General features: G+C 23.8%; 1 protein-coding gene and 1 long non-coding RNA gene across 3 annotated transcripts; one reads left to right on the top strand and one right to left on the bottom strand.

The window, feature by feature from the left end:
• The first annotated feature begins 187 nt into the window (after positions 1–187).
• On the top strand, positions 188–2240 carry LOC127282244 (uncharacterized). The gene is made up of 4 exons (XR_007843176.1): positions 188–319; positions 707–894; positions 1524–1615; positions 2026–2240. It is a non-coding gene; the product is annotated as an uncharacterized LOC127282244 (long non-coding RNA).
• Positions 2234–11916, bottom strand: LOC127282237 (protein obstructor-E). 2 transcript variants are annotated; one of them, XM_051306412.1, is made up of 4 exons: positions 11708–11916; positions 6532–6933; positions 6182–6395; positions 2234–2672 (listed from the first exon to the last, which is right to left on the bottom strand). In XM_051306412.1, exons 1-4 carry the CDS (start codon positions 11745–11747, stop codon positions 2612–2614), a joined length of 717 nt encoding a protein of 238 aa, XP_051162369.1. In that variant the 5' UTR covers positions 11748–11916; the 3' UTR covers positions 2234–2611. The 2 variants fall into 2 exon arrangements, with proteins under 2 accessions (XP_051162369.1, XP_051162368.1); XM_051306411.1 differs by lacking the exon at positions 2234–2672 and adding an exon at positions 3579–4606 and having other exon boundaries at positions 11708–11913.
• Positions 11917–18592: the final 6676 nt, after the last annotated feature.

Raw genomic sequence — 18592 nt, 5'->3', positions numbered from 1 at the left:
CAACCTTGTTATTTGTAACGTTTGAATTTATTTTATAAAAATGTAATTAAAAATCAAATAACAATTAAATTAATTAAATATAAAAAATAATAATGATTAATTAATGCATTAAGAAATTTTCTATAATCTGAATAATTCATTTTAGTGAATATGTAAAAAAGTTTAATGTGCATTTTTTTTTGTTACAGTTGCCTGCCATTATTCAAGCAGCCAATCAGAAGACAAGAGGTTCTTCGTGTTTGTACTTGTCCGTTATTATTGAAAAGTTTTCGGTGCATGATGGCGTCCCTCGACATCAAGATTTTTCTTCCTAAATAAGGTATATTTTCTATATTTTTTACAAAACTTTTTGCATTATTCAATCTTATTAGTTAAATGAAATATAAATTTATATAAATTTGTAAAAAAATCCTTTAATTAAGTGGATGGATGACGATTTGTCTCAAATGGTAGATTCATTGTTGATTGCATTGTCGTATAAAATGTTTCCAAAAATGTGAAAATATTTCCCAATTCGTAATGAGTTTCTACAATATTTCGAGAAATATTATCTTTTTGTCAGAAATAGTATAGTAGGTTGTGTTTTATTGGCAAAAAAAATTGTTGATTTAGACAAAATGTGAAAATATTTGCGACAATGAAATATTTTCAAGATGGCGTCCCATGCAAGTGCATGTGTTGAGTATTTTTCTCATCATTTTTCCAGTTTCCTGCCTAGAAAGGGTGCAGTAAAATTATCAAAAAGGTGATTTCTGGGTAAAATACACGTTTCATCAGCTGCAAATAACATTATTTTCCAAATTGGAAATCTGAATTGAAGACGAGGTATCGCCCAAAGAAGGGGTTCGAATGGCTTCAAAGTCATCATGTCAAAGAAAATTTTCTTTTCTTGAGGTAAGATAAAATCAATAATATGTAACAATAATCATATATAAATTCATAAAAATGAAGATTTTAATTGTTTTTCGTCAATCTGGTAAGTTACTAATAGAATATTGTATAATTAATTATCGAATTATTTGGCGAATATAAAGTAGGGTTAGGTTTTGATAAGTGATTGCAGTATTGTTAATCGTTAAAATGGTTAAAATAAATTAAATGCAATAAAGATGGGGAAAAAATAAAAAATTATTGGTAATAATAAAGGGATTCTTAAATAATAATTGATTTTAAGTGTATTTAATCCAAATGTGTCTTAATTATTACAAATAAAAAAAAAATTATTTTGTTAAGTAATAATTTTATATTTTTAGGTTAAATATAATACAAAATTATTAAATTGGAGAAAATAAAGTTTAATAAAATATAATAAATAAAATATATATGTTATATATTATATATAAAATATAATAATAAATAAAAAATAAAAGGAATAAAAATTAAATTTAAAAATGTTAGCAAATTAAATTTTAAAAAATTTTATTTAATAAAATGTTAATAAAATTAATTTCCAAACAAATTCAAAATATTTTTTTTTTTAGCAATAAACTGGTAAGTTAATATTGATTTTGATTTCTTTTCAGAATCATTTTGAAGAAAAAAAGTATTGAAAGCTTTTTTTTTATGTGCGACAACTGAAAGCATTCCAATCAACTGTGTTCCTTTTCCAAATAAGGTAAATAATGCCATTCAAGTTTAACAAAATAATAATATTTTAAATATTATCAAATTTGTTTTTTAAAATTCAAAATTAACAAAATTAGAATAAAACTAAAATTTTTATTGGAAAAATTCTTTTTTTTACAAAATGATTATATTTTTTTTTATTCTTTAAAATTTAGAGATATGCAGGTATAATTTTTTACAAATAATATATACTTTTTTACAGCTCTAAATGTTTTTTTTTCTATACATTTTCTTAAAGTGTAGAAAACAATTTCGTAAAAAAAAAATCCTTAAATTGAGAATAAATTCTTAGAGAATGAATTAAGATTAAATAAATTTCACAATTTAAAAAAATTTGTTTAATTTATTTTTTACTGTTTTTTATAAAAATAAATGACACATTTTTGTCTATTTTGATAGAATCAGAAGCTTCATATCTACATTTGCTGATACTGTGAGCACTGAAGGAGAGGATGACTATGAATGCAGAAAATCAGTGGATCTGGAATGCCTTGAAAATCATCAGTAAAAATGGTGAGTCCCTCCTGTCTCGATTTTTTTCTATATTTTAATTATCTTCAATACTATTGTTATAGGTTTTTTTTTCGATGAATTAAATTTTAAACGGTTTTTAACTTATTTTAATTTATTTACAATGATTATAAACTAAAAGTAATACAAGACTTAAAGATAAAACGGTGGCATTGATTGGGGGGGGAATGTAAAAAAAGTATTTAAATTATTTTTTTTTCATATTAAATAATAATATTAATAAAAAATAATAAAAATAATAAAATAGAAAGATATTCTTAACATGACGAATAATTAGGTATGAAAGGCCTCTGTGATTAGAGAGCGTAACCAAATACCATATACAAGAGATACTGGCAAATCAAATTATTTACTGGGAGATCTAGATGTAATTTCTTCCATGTTTTTCGCTATAGTCTTTTTCTTCTCTTCGTGAATGTAGTAAATAGCTTGTTTAGTACTAGTTGTTGCGTTCTCATTTTTTGAATCCCAATTTTCTAAGTGCTTTTAAATCCACATCACCATAGTAGTCCTCGCTAAAGAAAATTTTATTTCATTCTTATTCCCGAAATTATATAAATATTAAAAATGGCAATATTAATTAATGTTGTCACATTTATTTATTAAAAAAACTGCTATATTACTTTTTATTTATAAATAAAAGGTAACGTTTTACAAATACATTTTTTTTCAAATAATAAGTATTTTAAAGACATTAACTGATTTATCTACATTTTTACAATTAAAAAAGTATTTAATTTTAAATCTAGTAATGAGAATTTATATTTGATCGAAACATAATTTTTTTTACCCTCTGAAGAAAATTTATTAATTTTATATATTTTTTGAAATAGAAATTAGTAAATTTACATAATTTTAAAAATGTAAAATAATTTAAATTGTTATAAAAATTTTGATAAGATTGTTATTGTAAAAATTACAGAATAACTGTTTAAATTCGATATTAGAGTTAAATAATTTTTTTTGATAAAATATTAGATTTTGAGAAGTCTAAAAATTTTTTAGAAGAAAGAATGAAAAAGCAAACGAAAAAGCAAAAATGTTTTTACTTACCTGTAAAGTTTATTCAATTATTCGTATCATTTTAAATTGTATTATAATTTGATATATTTTTTAATTTTTCACCCTTTATACACTTTTATTATTATTTTTATGTTTAATTAATTAAATCTAAAATAAATCAATTTATTTTCAAAGCATTAAAAGTGAACATTTTTTAAAAAATTTAAATTACGGGTGCAAATTGCATTGTGAGTGTATGAGCATGCAGAATAAAAAAAAATCCATTTTAAAATGAAAAGTAAGTGTGTCAGGGTATAGTTGCATTGTGCGGAAAAAAAGGTGGAAAGTTTAAAGGACACCAAAGGTCAAGCACACATCAATCGATTTAAATACTATATAAAAAGAGATAAGACAGTAGAGAATTTTTAAGATTTTTTTTATTTTCTCATTCTTTTTTTTCTCCTTACACTTAGGTATATAAAAAAAAATAGATGACAAAGGGGTATAAAAAGTTTATAACTTCTCGAGGGGGGGAGATGGGATCAGTTCAAGTCTGATTGAGGCCAAGAGTACAAGATTATAATTTATTTGAAAAAAAAAATAATAACATTTTTCCCTCGAATATAAATTTGATGTTGAGTGAAATGGACACAAAAATATTTATAAATTTATAATTTTACATAATATTATTTTTTATAGAAAATAATTAGAAAAATTTTCAATTTAATTTAATTTAAATAAATTTGAGCAATGAAATTAAATTTGGAATCGAAAATTTTTTTTGATTTGATTTTTGTAGAGGCAATTTTAATAATAAAAAATTCACCCACGAAATTAATTTAAAAAAAAGTGTTTCATTTCATTCATTGATCGGATTTCCAAAAAATGTGGAAAGGAAATTGGTTTTTTTTTTGGGTTTCACGCCCTAATAGGGACTTTGTTTTTAAGGGGTCAAAAAAATGGACCATGGGGGAAATTATTTTTCTTACTTCTCAATAAATCTCGCTTTCTCTCTTTCTCTCCCTCTCTTTCACTCGTGTTGTCTCGTTCTCTCTCTCACTTTCTCTCTATCGGAAATTCTCACTCTCACTTTATTATTATTATTATTATTATTATTATAATTATTTCTGTGACTACTGGTACCAAAAAAATTTTTTTTTTTTGGTACATATAGTTTTTTTTTACTCTTGGCTCTCGGATGATAGATAGATCGATGATAAATTGATAATGTCAAAAGAGCGCGTTTTTTCTTGGTTTTTAAATTTTTTTTTTTTTTTTGAGAAAGATTTATTCCTGATTGGATGGTGAGGGCCTGGCGGCAATTGGCGTAGGCCTAGGTTTTGATTGGGGTTTGCCCGTGTTCCTTGTTTCACCAGTGCTCTGAAGTCCAGCAAGCAGCTCACTCTTCCTGATGCTCTTCAGGTCCAGATCTCCATAGTAATCCTCACTGTGAAGCAAAATCGATGATGATGATGAAAGACCAATATTGGTCAATATTTCATTCTTTCGATTCGATTTGCTTTCCTTTAGCACGATTTTTGGGTTTTTTTTTCTTCCTTTCGTTTTTTTCAATTTCAAAATCTCTTTTTTTTCTCTTATGTTTTGTTTTGTTTTTACATCTTTTCTTTTTATTTTGAAACAATTTCCGCGCGGTGAATAAGGGATTTGTTTTCATTGCGGTTATTTTTTTTTTCTAAATCATACTAGCATTTTTACTAGCATTTTTTTTACTTTAATATATTATTGTCGTTTTTAAATATAGTTTTTAGTTTTTAAGTTATATATTTTAGAACAAATTGAACATGAAAACTATTTTGAAATGATAGAAGACAGAAGAAGAAAATATTTAAAATACACTGAAGGAAATTAATTACTATTTTTTGGTTTTTAAATAAAATTCTTTATAATTTTGAGAATAATTGATTTTGCATTGAAGTAAATAGTAAATGAATCTATTAATAAAATACAAAAAAAATCTAAAATATTTTATAATATTCAATTAGTCGATTACTTAAACCAAATAAATTTTACTTTTAATAAGAAAATTTATAAATTAAAATATTCTAAAATAGGCGTATTTTTCTAATATTTATTATTTTTCATAATAAAATTTTTAATACTTTTTTTCTAAATTATAAAATAAATTTCCTTTTCAGTGTATATAATTTTTGTTATAAACAATATATTAAGAAAAGTATAAAGTTTGATTATTCCAAAGAAAATTTTCATTAAAGTTAATATTTTGATACACAGAAATCATGTTAAATTTAGTTTTTTTTGAAGAAAATTTAGAGGGGTAAAGAAATTATCGACAGATGTTGATTGACCTCTTCGATACAAAAACAAGTGTAGAAAAAATGGAAAATTTTTTTCTCTCATTTGTTTTTGTTTAGCTTAGATTTTTCTAATAATTTTCTATATTTTGATTGCGTTAGACACAGATAATTGGTTAATTTGTTTATTCATTGTTTTGAATATCCCTTATTTACCAGCATAGTTTCACATATATATATTATAAAGAGAGAAAAAATTCGAGCACGTATATAAGTTAGGTGCATAATAGAGATTGAAAGGCAGAAAAAAGTTAAAGAAGTGTTTAGTCAAAAGCTTAAAATAGAAATAGAAGTCATGACAGTCCCACTTCATCCCATTGTCATGCATTTTTGGTTCTTCAGTTAATGTCTCATTTATTATTATCTTTTTTCATCAATATTAAAAAAAAATAATTTTTTTTTATTTTTCACATTGAAATAAATTAAACTTTTTTATCTTAAAAAAATATGTGATCAGAAAGATTTTTTAAAAATTTGTTTTCCTTTTTTTTTTTTTTTTTGAAAAATATTTTCTAATTTTTTACCTTTTCTATTAATTGTTTTTTAGGGGGATAAAATTTAATTGTATTAAAAAATAAAGAATAAAATATTTAAAATTAATTAAAAACTATTTGAAAATAAAAAAAAATCTTTTTGATCTCTCTGTTTTTGTGGGATAAATAATAATAATAATAGAGAGATTAACTCACCATCCGGGAACGTCTTCTGGATCTTCGCAAGCGCCACTTCCGTCAGAATCGCCAATTTTGAAAACGGTACCAATTGGACATCCGTATTCTCGGGCAATTCCCTCTAAGCAAATGTAATATTTTCTGCAATCATCGGGATGAGCGTGTCTCGAGAAACTTCCAGAACTTCCACTCACTTCTCCAGCAGCTGGACACGTGAATCCTCCAGCAATTTCTAGTTAGAAAAAAAAAATTGCAATTATAAAAATTTTTTCAAAAAAATTCTTTTCAATTTGCTCAAAATATTTTTTTTATCTCAAAAATCAAAAAATTGTTCTCCATTAATTATATTTATAATTAAATTAATTTACCTTCATTTTTGCATTCGGGAACTTGATCAGCCCACATGCAAACTCTTGCTTCACGATCGTAAGCTAATCCAGGACTGCATTGATACCTGGACGCTTCACCGTTCCAACAATTCCAAAAAACATCACATTTCTTATCATCAGGGAAAATGCCATAGAGACGTGAGCAATGTGGTGTTGAAATTGGTGGTTCCAATTGTGTTCTTTCACCACAATCAACATTATGTAAATAATCGCAATTTTCCGTTAAAAATTTCGAATCAGAAGCATCAAATGCCAAACCATTGCCACATGTTTTTAATTCGGCAATATTACTGTCACACTTCCAATATTTGTCACATGAAGTGTGATGTGGATAAAATCCAAAATCATCTGGACATTTAAAACCTTCCTGCGCCCTTGCACCTGAAAAATTATGAAACAATTTTTTTTATTGTTTTTCTATTTTTTTTTTTTAATTATAAAAATGAATTAAAATTTTTCAGAAAAAAATTGAAAAATAATTAAGAAAACAATTGGTTTTTTTTTATATTCAATTAAAATTTTCGCCTTTAAATTAAAAACAATTTTTTCATAAAATATTTTTCTATTAAAAAAAAAACAGAAAATTTCAATTTGCGATTAGAAATGAAAAAAAAGATTTATATAGATCCTGGTTTCTCAGTTCATTGAATCGTCACGAACACGATCATTTTAATTCAATAATAAGAGTAATTTTAAATCTAGATATATATCAATCATAATGTATTATGAATCGTTCGATTTTCCACTTTTAATCTCGGTAAACTTGTTTCGAAAGTGAGAGAGAGAGAGAGAGAGAGAGAGATGAATCTTATATGCTAATTATTTTTCCTCATTTTATTCACGCATCAATAGACACTCTTTTCAAATAATAATTTATCAATGGCAAAAAAAATGGATTATTTCTTTTTTTATTTTATTGAGAAAGTTTTGATTAATAGTCTATAATATATACACTCGAGAAAAAAAAAATTTCCTATCGCAGTAAAAATAAACTTTTTTCTATCTCTTTTTTTCCGCACTCTTTTAAGAATTTTTCTATTCAATTGAAAGAAATTCCTTTTATTTGATAAATTATTATTAAACTTGCGAAAAAAAATTTATTTATTTATAAAAATCAATAAAATATTTAAATTAATATAATTAATTAATTATAATTAATTTCACAAAATTGATAATAAATAGAAGGAGATACATTTTTTGGAGGTTAATTTCTATTTTTCGGAAGTTATTTTTAATGAATGCAATTTTTTGAGCTGAAGTAAATAAGTCAAAAATCTTAATATAACCTTACTAGGTATATTTATATATTTATAATGATATCTGAATAGTTAAATGTCTTATGTAAGAGTACAAAGACTTTCGCTATGGACTTTCACTTGGGACCGAACCGACAACTTGTCTCAGCATCCCGTTCACTTGGGGCCCATACGAGAATTATTTTTACTTTCATTTTTCTCTGGGTCCAGCCTTCGTTTCACTGATCGAAGGACCAAAATCAGGTTTCATGCCCCAGTTTTCGACCCTCGTTTATAATATTATATTTTCTCCTATACCATTTTTTTTGTCTCCTTTCTTTTTTTTATTGCTGTCTCGTCATAAAAAAATTTGAGCTATATATCAAGGATCACATTTTTTCAATCTTCATATATTAATAATTATCTCTCATTATATACGTCAGACAATTTTACTTTGGCAAAATTTCATTTTTCTACTTTGCCTTTTTGTTTAATTTTTATTTTAAATCAGGCTGATTCATTTTCAGATTTTAACACTGAAATATATTATTTTCTGTATGAAAATTTGTTAATTTTAAATAAAACCAATTGTATAAATAAATTTAAAAATTTTAATTATTTATTTCAAATTTATTTGTAACAGAAAAATAAAAAAAATTTAATTTATAAAGTTTAAAATAAATTTTAATGGTTTAAAATTTTTAATATTTTAAAAAAATGAAAACTATTAAATTAATAGTAATTTTTAATATTTTTGAATTTGTTGTGACAAACAATAATGTTGAATTTTGTTTATTTTATTTATTTATATAGTATATAAAATCTAAAAATTAATGCAGCCTGTCTGATAATTTGAAATTAATTTAATTATGAAATTTTATCAATAACAATTATTTGTTTATAAAATTTTATAAATATTCTTTTTTTTTGAACTCGTATTAAAGGAAGCGGAAATATATATCGGCCAAGGTTGTAATATTTTTAAAATCAGGAATCACGAGAGAATTTGTAATTAAATGATACATTCCTTGAAGGTCAACTTCGTGATCTTTTGTGCAAAGTTGTTATAAATATATACATATATAGTAAATTATCACTAAGAGAAAGGATTATGGTACAGCGCGAGATTCTCAAAGACAAAGTGAGAAGTCTTCTCTTTCTCATTTTGCTTCTGAATGTCATGAATAATTTTTTTTTTCTACAATTACCTAAATGTCGCAGTTGATTATAGATGGTTTTTAGCGATTCCTAAATTCCCTGAAGTAAATTATTATTCTTTTGAAAAGTCAACGCGATACACAATTCATTTAAGATTAATCTCTTCATTGGCTTCTCTCTCAATCTGTTGCAATTTATGCGGTGAAGCAATTCACGATTTACTTTTTATAGAAGAAAAAGAAGAATAATTTTACTCGAATTTTAATCTATTCAAATTTAATTTATTTTTAAATAAATAAATAAATTGTTAATGTAATATAAAAAAGATTTAAATAATTTTTTTTATTTTAATTAATTTTCATGATTAATTATTATTCATTAACTTGATTGTAAAAAAGAACACAAAAGTTAAATAAAATAAATAAAATTAATTCGCAATGTTAATAATTTGTTTTTTTAATTAAAATTAAAATTTTTAAATTAAAAGTTGGTAATTTAATTGGAGTTTTTATAAAATAAAAATGTCTATTTGCTATATATTTGTCACTGATTAAATTTCCGAGTATAAATTATTCTGCTTATAAATGAATAAAGCAATTCGATGAAATTGAATATAATAAAAAACTAATAGAAAAATTTTTTGTCCCGGAAAAATCGTGCTCCATTTTTGTGATAATGATTTAAAAATAAAAATAGCTTTGGTTTTTTTTTTCCTTTATTTTGTATATTATTATTCTTGGTATAAATGAAAGTGATTCTGAAGAAGAAAAAAAACATTCTTGCCCAATTCGATTAAATACAAGTCATTGATCTTTTGTATATTAGTCGGCGTGAAATTAATTATTATACACGTGTTTTTTTTTATTACTTTTTTATAATTTATTATGCAAACTTGCATTTATTTCCAAGAAAATGAAGAAAATTATTTTCGCAAATTAATCAATACTGATTTTTGAAAATTGTCCTTAATATTAAAAAAAAAAATTAAATTTTTAAAAAGCAAATATTTGATTTGAAATAAATCAAGGTTTCATTGATATATGTTAAGTATCCGGAAGTGCAGTTTAGATGCAAATTGCTATTTAAAAAAAAAAATGTTTTTATAATTCTGTGTAGAAAGTATTGTCTCGTAAAATCCAAACTGACAAAAATGAAAGTTTATTTTAAATCCATGTAAATAGTCATTTAGTTATTATATAGAGTGAGTGCAAATTTTTTATATACGAAAGCAGAAACTTTCAGAGAAATAAAAAAAAAGTGGAAAATATCTAATGTATAATATTTATACATATTAATATTAAATATTATATTATATTTATATTATTATTTATTATATTATATTATAATATATATTTTATTTGTTTATATATTTTAAATGGAAGTTAAGGCAAAATAAGTAGTAAAGCTCAATTATAGTCAGACGAGTAGTGAATGTCTTATTAAACGTTGTAAAGGCGTTTAATAATAAATTTATTAATAACTCGATAATTAACTTTAGTTTGATAACGTTTATCAAAAAAATAAATAAAATCATTTTCAAAATTTTATTTAATAGTGAAAAAATTATTTTTTTTTTTTTGGTCTTTCGCTTATTCTCGTGTGATTTGAAAACTTTGATTGACAGTAGTAAAAACTAATTTTTGTCAGACATGTGTATATATAGTTGTTATTCAGTAGTAGTGCGCGGTTTATAAGACATAATGCGTTACATAAATATTTATTATACAATGTTTTACGCGAGTAAAATGTATTATTTAAATTTTAATAATTTTTCAGAGATATAAATTTAACTGCTTTCAATTCCTTTATGAATTTATATAATTAAAGAAACTAGTTTTGTCTCATTTCCCTTTTATATGTATACATATATCGTCAAAAATTTTACGACAACTACTTTTTCTTCCTTCTATACGTACGTCATTTTTAATATTATATACTTTCAAATTAAATATTATAGGTGATTAAAGAATATAACGATTCACTGATTAAAAAGAAAAATAAATTTAAACATTTTTTTTCTTAACGTTTAGAGAAAACTTTTTGCATAAAATAAAATGTTCAACATTGAAAAAGTAAAATTCTATTAATTAATATTTTGTTATATTTGCATAAATTATTATTAATATTAATTAATCAGTTATCGATATAATTATCTAAATTTTAGTTATTTTATCGAAAGAAGTGAAATAAATTTAATTTTTCACATTTTATTTAACATTAAATAATTTAATATTAATTATTATTGATATTAGTGGGTATTATTAATTTATTATTAATATAATATTAAATGAATTAAATATTAATTATTAATTAAATTCCAGTTCTATTTTTATAATTAAATATTACCCCCCCTTCCTCTACTGAAAAAAATATTAAATTAAGAAAAAAAGACCCCACTTTTTCAAATTTCCAATTTTCACTTATATTGAACGAAAAGGATTCACTTAAAAAAAAATTTGAATGATTTTATCACTATGAAGTAGCGTCTCTTCGTGTATACATTTTTAAATTGAGAAATAAATTAATTATATTTTTTGTGTATAAGATTGGATTTTCCGAGACAATCACTTTATATGAAATTTTCACAAATAATGAAACCATAATAATTAATCACACACTGATTTCACTAAAGTTGCACTTTTTTTTTTTGGTTTTGTTTTCTTTTCATTTACTAAGTTTTCAATTGTTGTGTTGATCGTTGATTTTTTTTTTTTTTTTTTTTTATTTTTGATTCCTTGATGAATGATTTTTCATGTACGTACCGGCGAGAAGAATGGCGGCTAATACGACGTACGTCCTCATGGCAATTTCTGTGCAAATTAACTGACTACTACCGGCTTAAATCTAGTGTAAGAAAAAAAAAAATTTTTTTTTTTGTTACTTAACACAGTTCCAAAAAAAAAAAAATGAATGGAAATATTAATAGACACTTTATATATCCCCCTTACTAAGGAGAACTGTGTTGGCGCCCTGCCGGTTCTTACCTTTATATAAGTCATTGGTCACGTGTCAGTCCCACCTCTCCCCCCCTTTTATTTTCCGTCAGTTCAAGAAGAGGTACTCTTGTGTGTTGTGGGTCCCAACTCTCTTTTTGCTCGTCTCGCCGCATGTCTTCTTTGACTTTTTCTCTATCTCTTCTTTTTCTTTTTGTTTCCTTTTTGGATTTTATTATATTTACTATATGGAGAGAAAACAAAATTTATTCTAAGCGTAAAATGTCTTCAGTAAAAAAATATTTTTGTAAAAAATATATTCTTTGTACAAGTTTAATAATATTTGAATCGCAATTTATTGTTAAATTTAGTATATTTTTTTTATTCAAAACAAGAATATATTCTATGTTTAAAAATATATGTTTTTACTGAAAAAATAATTCTGAACTAATTCTATACTGTAGTTAAGGATATATTCTTAATTTTAAAAAAATTAAAAAAAAAAATTATAAAAACTTTTAGAAAAAATATTCTTAGTTTGAGAATTTTTTTTTATTTTAAATTGCATTCTAACTATAAAGAGATTTGTTGGTTGTTTTGATTTCTTTTTCTTCAAATTTCTGGTTGCAATAAAAGTGGAACCAGATTGTAAAACAAGTTTTGTGGGAGATGAATTAGGTTCTGAATTTTTTAAACAGATTCGTAGGTTTTAAGAAGAAAATATTCTGAAAATTTATTATTTATGAACATTTGTTTATTAGTATTTATAATCGTGAAAATTTTTTAATTTTAACTTTTTTTTATATATTCAAAAAATATTTTAGAAAATATATGTAAATATATCATTTAGCATCTATTTTAAACATTTTAGTGCTATTATAAAAAAAAATTAATTCTACTTTTAATTAAAAGGAGAGCTAGATATTAAAATTTAGAGAAATTTAATTGTAGTGTAATTAAAAAAATCTCTTTGGGATTATTCAAAAAAAAGTACAAATTAAGATTTGTCTATTTATAATAGATTGCCTTAATTTTTTTTACAAGCTTTCTAACATTCAATTGAAAAATCATTGATGCTAGATTTTTTTCTTTAATATGTATTGACTAAAGGAATATCATTTTCAACACGTATATAATATAGTGAAAGAAATCGTTTTCAAAACACACACACATATACACGAGGCAGTTAATTAAAAATAACAGTATTTTCACTCTCTGATGAAATTTCCCAAAGAGAATCATAAATTATTTATAGTTTAATACACATATATGTATATATCTATAAATTATGTAAAAACCGGAATGGTAATATTAGCTTATATCCATATAACAGATGCTATAGATATGCTATCGATTAATATCCAAATTCAAATAATTATATGACAATATTTTTTTTCACAACAAAAATCAAATGTATATCAAGTGTCATATATAAAGTAAATATATAGTTAAATTATTATAGTAGGAAAAAAGAATTTTAATTAAAATGTATTTTGAAATTCAATTTTTTTTTACTTTTTGTATAAAAAAAAATTATTTTCTTTGCCGTTAAATCATTTATGGTAAAATTAGTCATCCTTTTAATTAACATGTTTCATGACTCATAGTCTCACAGCAAATGGGGAGGCGTTCATTGATCTTAAAAAAATATTAATAATTTGCAAAATATTAAATTCGGATTATATGAAATTTGTTAGGTATTTAATATTTAAAATATTTAAATAATAATAATAATAATAATAATAATAATAATAATATTAATAATAATAATAATAACAGTATTAATAATTATTAATGACTTATAAATTAGAAATGATTTTTTTTGGGTAAAATAAAATTATTATGGATAAAGAAAAGAAATTATTCTTAAATATATAAAGAATTTCATTTCTTTATAATATTTAGAAATATCAAATTCTGGTAATTCCAGTATTCGAAAAGAAAAACAATCGAGATGTAGTTTCTGTAGCAAAAGAGAGTGGAAGAGGCGAAGGTCATTTTGGAGAGTAAAATTATTGATTCGCCGTGTCCATATCCAGAAATTATTTTACAAAATAAATATTATATTTATTATTATTTGCAAATAGTTTGTTCTAATATTTCTACGGGCTAAAATAAATATTAAGAAAAAAAAACAATTGAATACATAATTTTTCAAATTTTAAGTATTTTTGAACTATATTAAGTATTCAATTATTTTTTTGTAAAAAAAAAAAAGAACTTCATTTATAATTATAAAAATTCTTGATGAAGAGATTATGATGTTATAATAATACGTGCATTGAAAGCAGTTTGAAGGACAATTCCTTCGAATAATTCCTGTTGCACATAATAATTAAATTAAAGAGTTACATCGATTAGGTCATCAATTATATAACAATAAATCATTTGCGAAATTTTAATAGGTAAATTATATTTTTCTTAAAATATATATTTCAATTCATTTACAATATTTTTTTAATTCTTCCTATAGAAAAACGTGGGAACTGAAAAAATATTTAGAAATAGTAACAAATTTCTATATCAGATTAGTTTTATTGTTATTATTATTATTAATTAATATTATTAATTATTAGTATTATTATTGTTGGTACAATATTTCTATACATGTGATTTTTTATCTACTCGATTGTTTTATGTATTAGAGAAAATTTCATGAAATTTTTCTGTCATTAAATTTGATGTAAATCTTTTTAACTTATTCAAGTTTTTTGGAAATAATTTTGATACATATTTATATGTGTTATGTAAAATTTGAAATTTCTTTTTTATATTAGCTGAGTATTTCTAATTGATACTTTATAACATTTTTCGAATTATAAAATCCACTTTTATTGGTACCTTTTATAACTTTTTAAAATATATATTTTATTAATTTTATGACAATTTTTTTATTATATAATTTATATAATATATTTTTCTTCTATAGATTTGATTTTCAAAAAAAAAAAAAAAAACTTTGTGATATTTTGAATTTTCTTATACTTGATAGGTTTCTTTAGTAAAAATATACTCTCAAAATTCTCTCGATTTTTCATGATTACTCATCAGAATAGTTGAAATATTAAATTAATTCAGGAATTCGATGTTTGTTCTTTGATTGCTTGTTAGATTAAAAAGAGGAAATTGGGAATTTTTCCAGATTTTTGTTTGTTTCAAAAAAAGGAATATTTGGTTAGTTGGATTAAATATTATCATTATTTTTGTTTCGTTGAAATTTCCAAAAATGAGAAAGCAAAAAGAGTTTGTCCTTGATTATATTGGTTCGCGAAAAAGTACTTTTTAAAGAAGAAAAAAAAGTTGGAATTTCATTTGAAGGTCACTTGGGTCCATGAAGTGACATTGGATATGCTGGGATAGTATGAGATATAATCAGGATTCGAAGGAGAGACGAGATGAAAGAGCAAGGACGATGTAATATACAAGGTAAATACGCAGAATGTATATAAGTACGTGACACTTTCAACAACGGAACTTTCTCACTTGCTTGCGATCCAGTTTCTTGAATAATTCGAACAGGCTCTTTATAATTCTGACTTGCGGAAGAACTTCATTAATATCTATACTTCGAAGGTGAAATTGTTTAGCACAACAGAAATGTTTCTGATTTTAGAGTTTTGATTCTTTCATCTCGTTTATTAGGAAGAAAAAAATGCTTGTAAATATTTATTGTATAGAACAAAATCCAATAGGAATTGCAAACGTATTGTAATTGATACATCCTTATAGTCAAAGAAGTACCGTTCGTTTAAAAATCACGTCAGATAGCCTGAATAACGTAATTGGTCTTGAAAGGAACATTGGCATCGATGACACGTATAAAGAATCCTCTGCAGGTGCGACGCGATTAAGGTTATATGTTTAACTGACCGGATGACAAAAGAATAAATACCTTCCGGGTAACGGTTTTGTTGCAATTGTTCAAGGGGTTTGTCAATTCTATAAAAAAAGGTTATGTTCGATTTTACCAATTTAAAAATTGAAATTTTATCTTAATTCTCAAAGATTAAGATAAGAAATATAAAGTTAACTAACTTATAAAAGTTAATTAGTTGTAATTTTCATGAAAATGCTAATTTCAGTTTGTATTGGTGATTTTGAAATATATTTCTCGAAGAGTGCATATGTGTCAATGAAGATTTTATAAATAATTTAATCGTTTAGATGAATCTAGCTTAATGTGAGGAATATTATACGGATTGGTATATAAATTGAAAAGTGAAAGGCATCTCTTTATTCAAATTCCAACAAAATAGAATATTTCATTGATGTCTTTCGAGACGGGCGTAACTATTTCGTAAGTCTCGGAAATGCAAATAAGCCTTTTTTTCACTTTTAAAGTTCACATGATTTGGAAATCCGTCTTTCACTCCTACAAAAAGGTTAAGAAAATTGACACTGATGAACATTTCTTTTTTATTTAAAAAAATAATATTGATTTCTTATTATATATATTTAGTCCGATATGAATGGGCTAAGAATTTTTTTTTTTTTTTTTGACGTTACAACGTCTTACTTTGAGGTCTAGAATTTTGATGAATTTTAATGCGCAATATTAAGTTTTGTTTGTAAATTGTTGAGAAATTGAATTTATCATGATTTCTCGCGACTAAATTCTCGCAGTTGACTTGTTTTGCGGTGTGATATTAACCACCATTAATGCTACTGTATTCGTCTTACTATGGCGTTGAGGTAATATCTAGTACATTACATAATATGACCGGAGAAGCGACGTTTGTATATATGTATATAGAAGAGAAAAAAATTAAAATCGTGAAGGCGAGAAAGAAGAGACCTGCTTTGGCTCTACATAATCTGATAGCTCATCTTGCGAGAGTGAAAGTATATGTAATATACAGATTTAACAGTTGCTTTGCTCTGATCTCAATTCTTCCAAAACAAATAATGTAGCAATAAGAAAAAAAAATATTGCCCTAAAAAATATTACACTCATTTTTATTATTATTTTTTTGTTGTTGAAATTTTTTTTAACAATTTGAAAATAGTTAGAAATTGTAAATATTTTTATTAGAATATATTATTTGATCTCTCATTTCAAGAATAGCACTAAAAAAAATTCTAAAACAGGTGTCAATGATATATTCTCAATTTTAGAATATTTTTTTTAGTATAATAAAAAAAATTTCTTGACTTTTGCAAAGTTTATAAACTTTCGCTCTTGGATTGCGTGAATTGGCCAATTAAATGACATAACTATTCTCTTTAAATATTTATACATGTAGCGAAAATAATAATTTATTTTACAAAATTATAGTTTATAATAATTTTTATTAAACTGAAGAGAAAATTTGTTTGTTTGATGAGATAATATGAAATTGAAGAGAAAATTGATAAACCTGTGTATTAATGAAGTTTTAGCATCAACAAAAGTGTGAGGTTGATGACACCTTACGTTGTCATCGACAATCGTTTATAATGTCTCGAATACTAAATAATTCTCTATCCTTTTCTAATTCTTTTTTTTGTACAAACTGTTGGCTATGTTTCTATTTCTTTACGTACGTGAAATCTATTCAAAGGAAATGTTGTCTCGGTTCATTCTTATCAGGTTCAATGAGATGATCGAAAATAAAAAAAAAGTAAGACAATAGTAAATTCTGTTCAATAGTGAATTATTTTTTAAAAAAAAAAATTTGTTAGAAAATTTTTCCATTTTAGAAAATTAGGATTTCGCTCTTGCTTTGTTATTGTTTGAAAATTTTTGGTTGTCTTATTTTTTAAAAGAAAGATTATATTTGTTTATAATTTGTAACAGACGAATATAATTGTATTTATTTATAATTTATGATTTTAACAAAACCTAAAGTGTCAGATATATCATCAGATTAGAGGGCATTGACGTTATAAAATTACTCAGTCCGGTTGCAACACAAAATAAATTTAGCTTCAATTGATTGATTTTATCTGAAACTGATCAAAGGAGGCAAAGTGTCTGCGCACGTCTCGAGATCTCTTCGTAATGATTTCCAAATGAGATTTTTTTTTTCTTTTAAAAGATGAGAAGATATTTATGTTTTCTATAATTTTTAATTATTTTTCGATCATGAAAACAATTGTTTTAAATTGGTTCTTGCTAAAAGTAAACTTTTTGTTTAAAGTGTGAAATTATTTCATATAGAAAATGAAATTTTTTATTCTACTTTTTACTTTTCTTTTTTTTTAAATAAAGTTTTCTCTTGGGAGATAAAGTCTACGATGCATGAATTCTTGTGATATCTATTCGTCTCTCTATTTATTTACAATTTCCAGTAGAAAGTATCAGTTCACGTCACTTGGCGTTGCTCGACATACAAAGTGGTCTCAACTTATAATTTACATTGAGAATCCCTCTCTGTCACTCTCTGTCTATTTCTCTTTTTCTTCACTTTTCCAACTTATATGTATACTGCCGTTGAAATAGCATTTACTGCATAAGACATTTCGCATTAATGCACGAGATGACTCCTAATTGTCGCCCAATTTCTTTTTTTTCGATTCTCCTTCTCTTTTTACTTCTGAAACTTAAAACCGTTTTTTTTTTATTATTTAATAATTAATTTCTCAATTAAATAATTATATTTTGTAAAAAATTTAATTAAAACAAGTATGAATTAATTTTTAGAGGAAAATAAAACAATAGAAGAATCAAAAGGAGAATTAATTCTTTTTGGAAAAAGTTGCTAGGAAATTTTAATTGATATGTAAAAATTAGGG

The sequence above is a fragment of the Leptopilina boulardi genome, unplaced genomic scaffold (assembly GCF_019393585.1).
Source record: "Leptopilina boulardi isolate dan_hultmark-lab unplaced genomic scaffold, ZJU_Lbou_2.1 LbouV2_291, whole genome shotgun sequence".
NCBI lineage: Eukaryota > Metazoa > Arthropoda > Insecta > Hymenoptera > Figitidae > Leptopilina > Leptopilina boulardi.
This window is presented reverse-complemented; position numbering and strand designations above follow the sequence as displayed.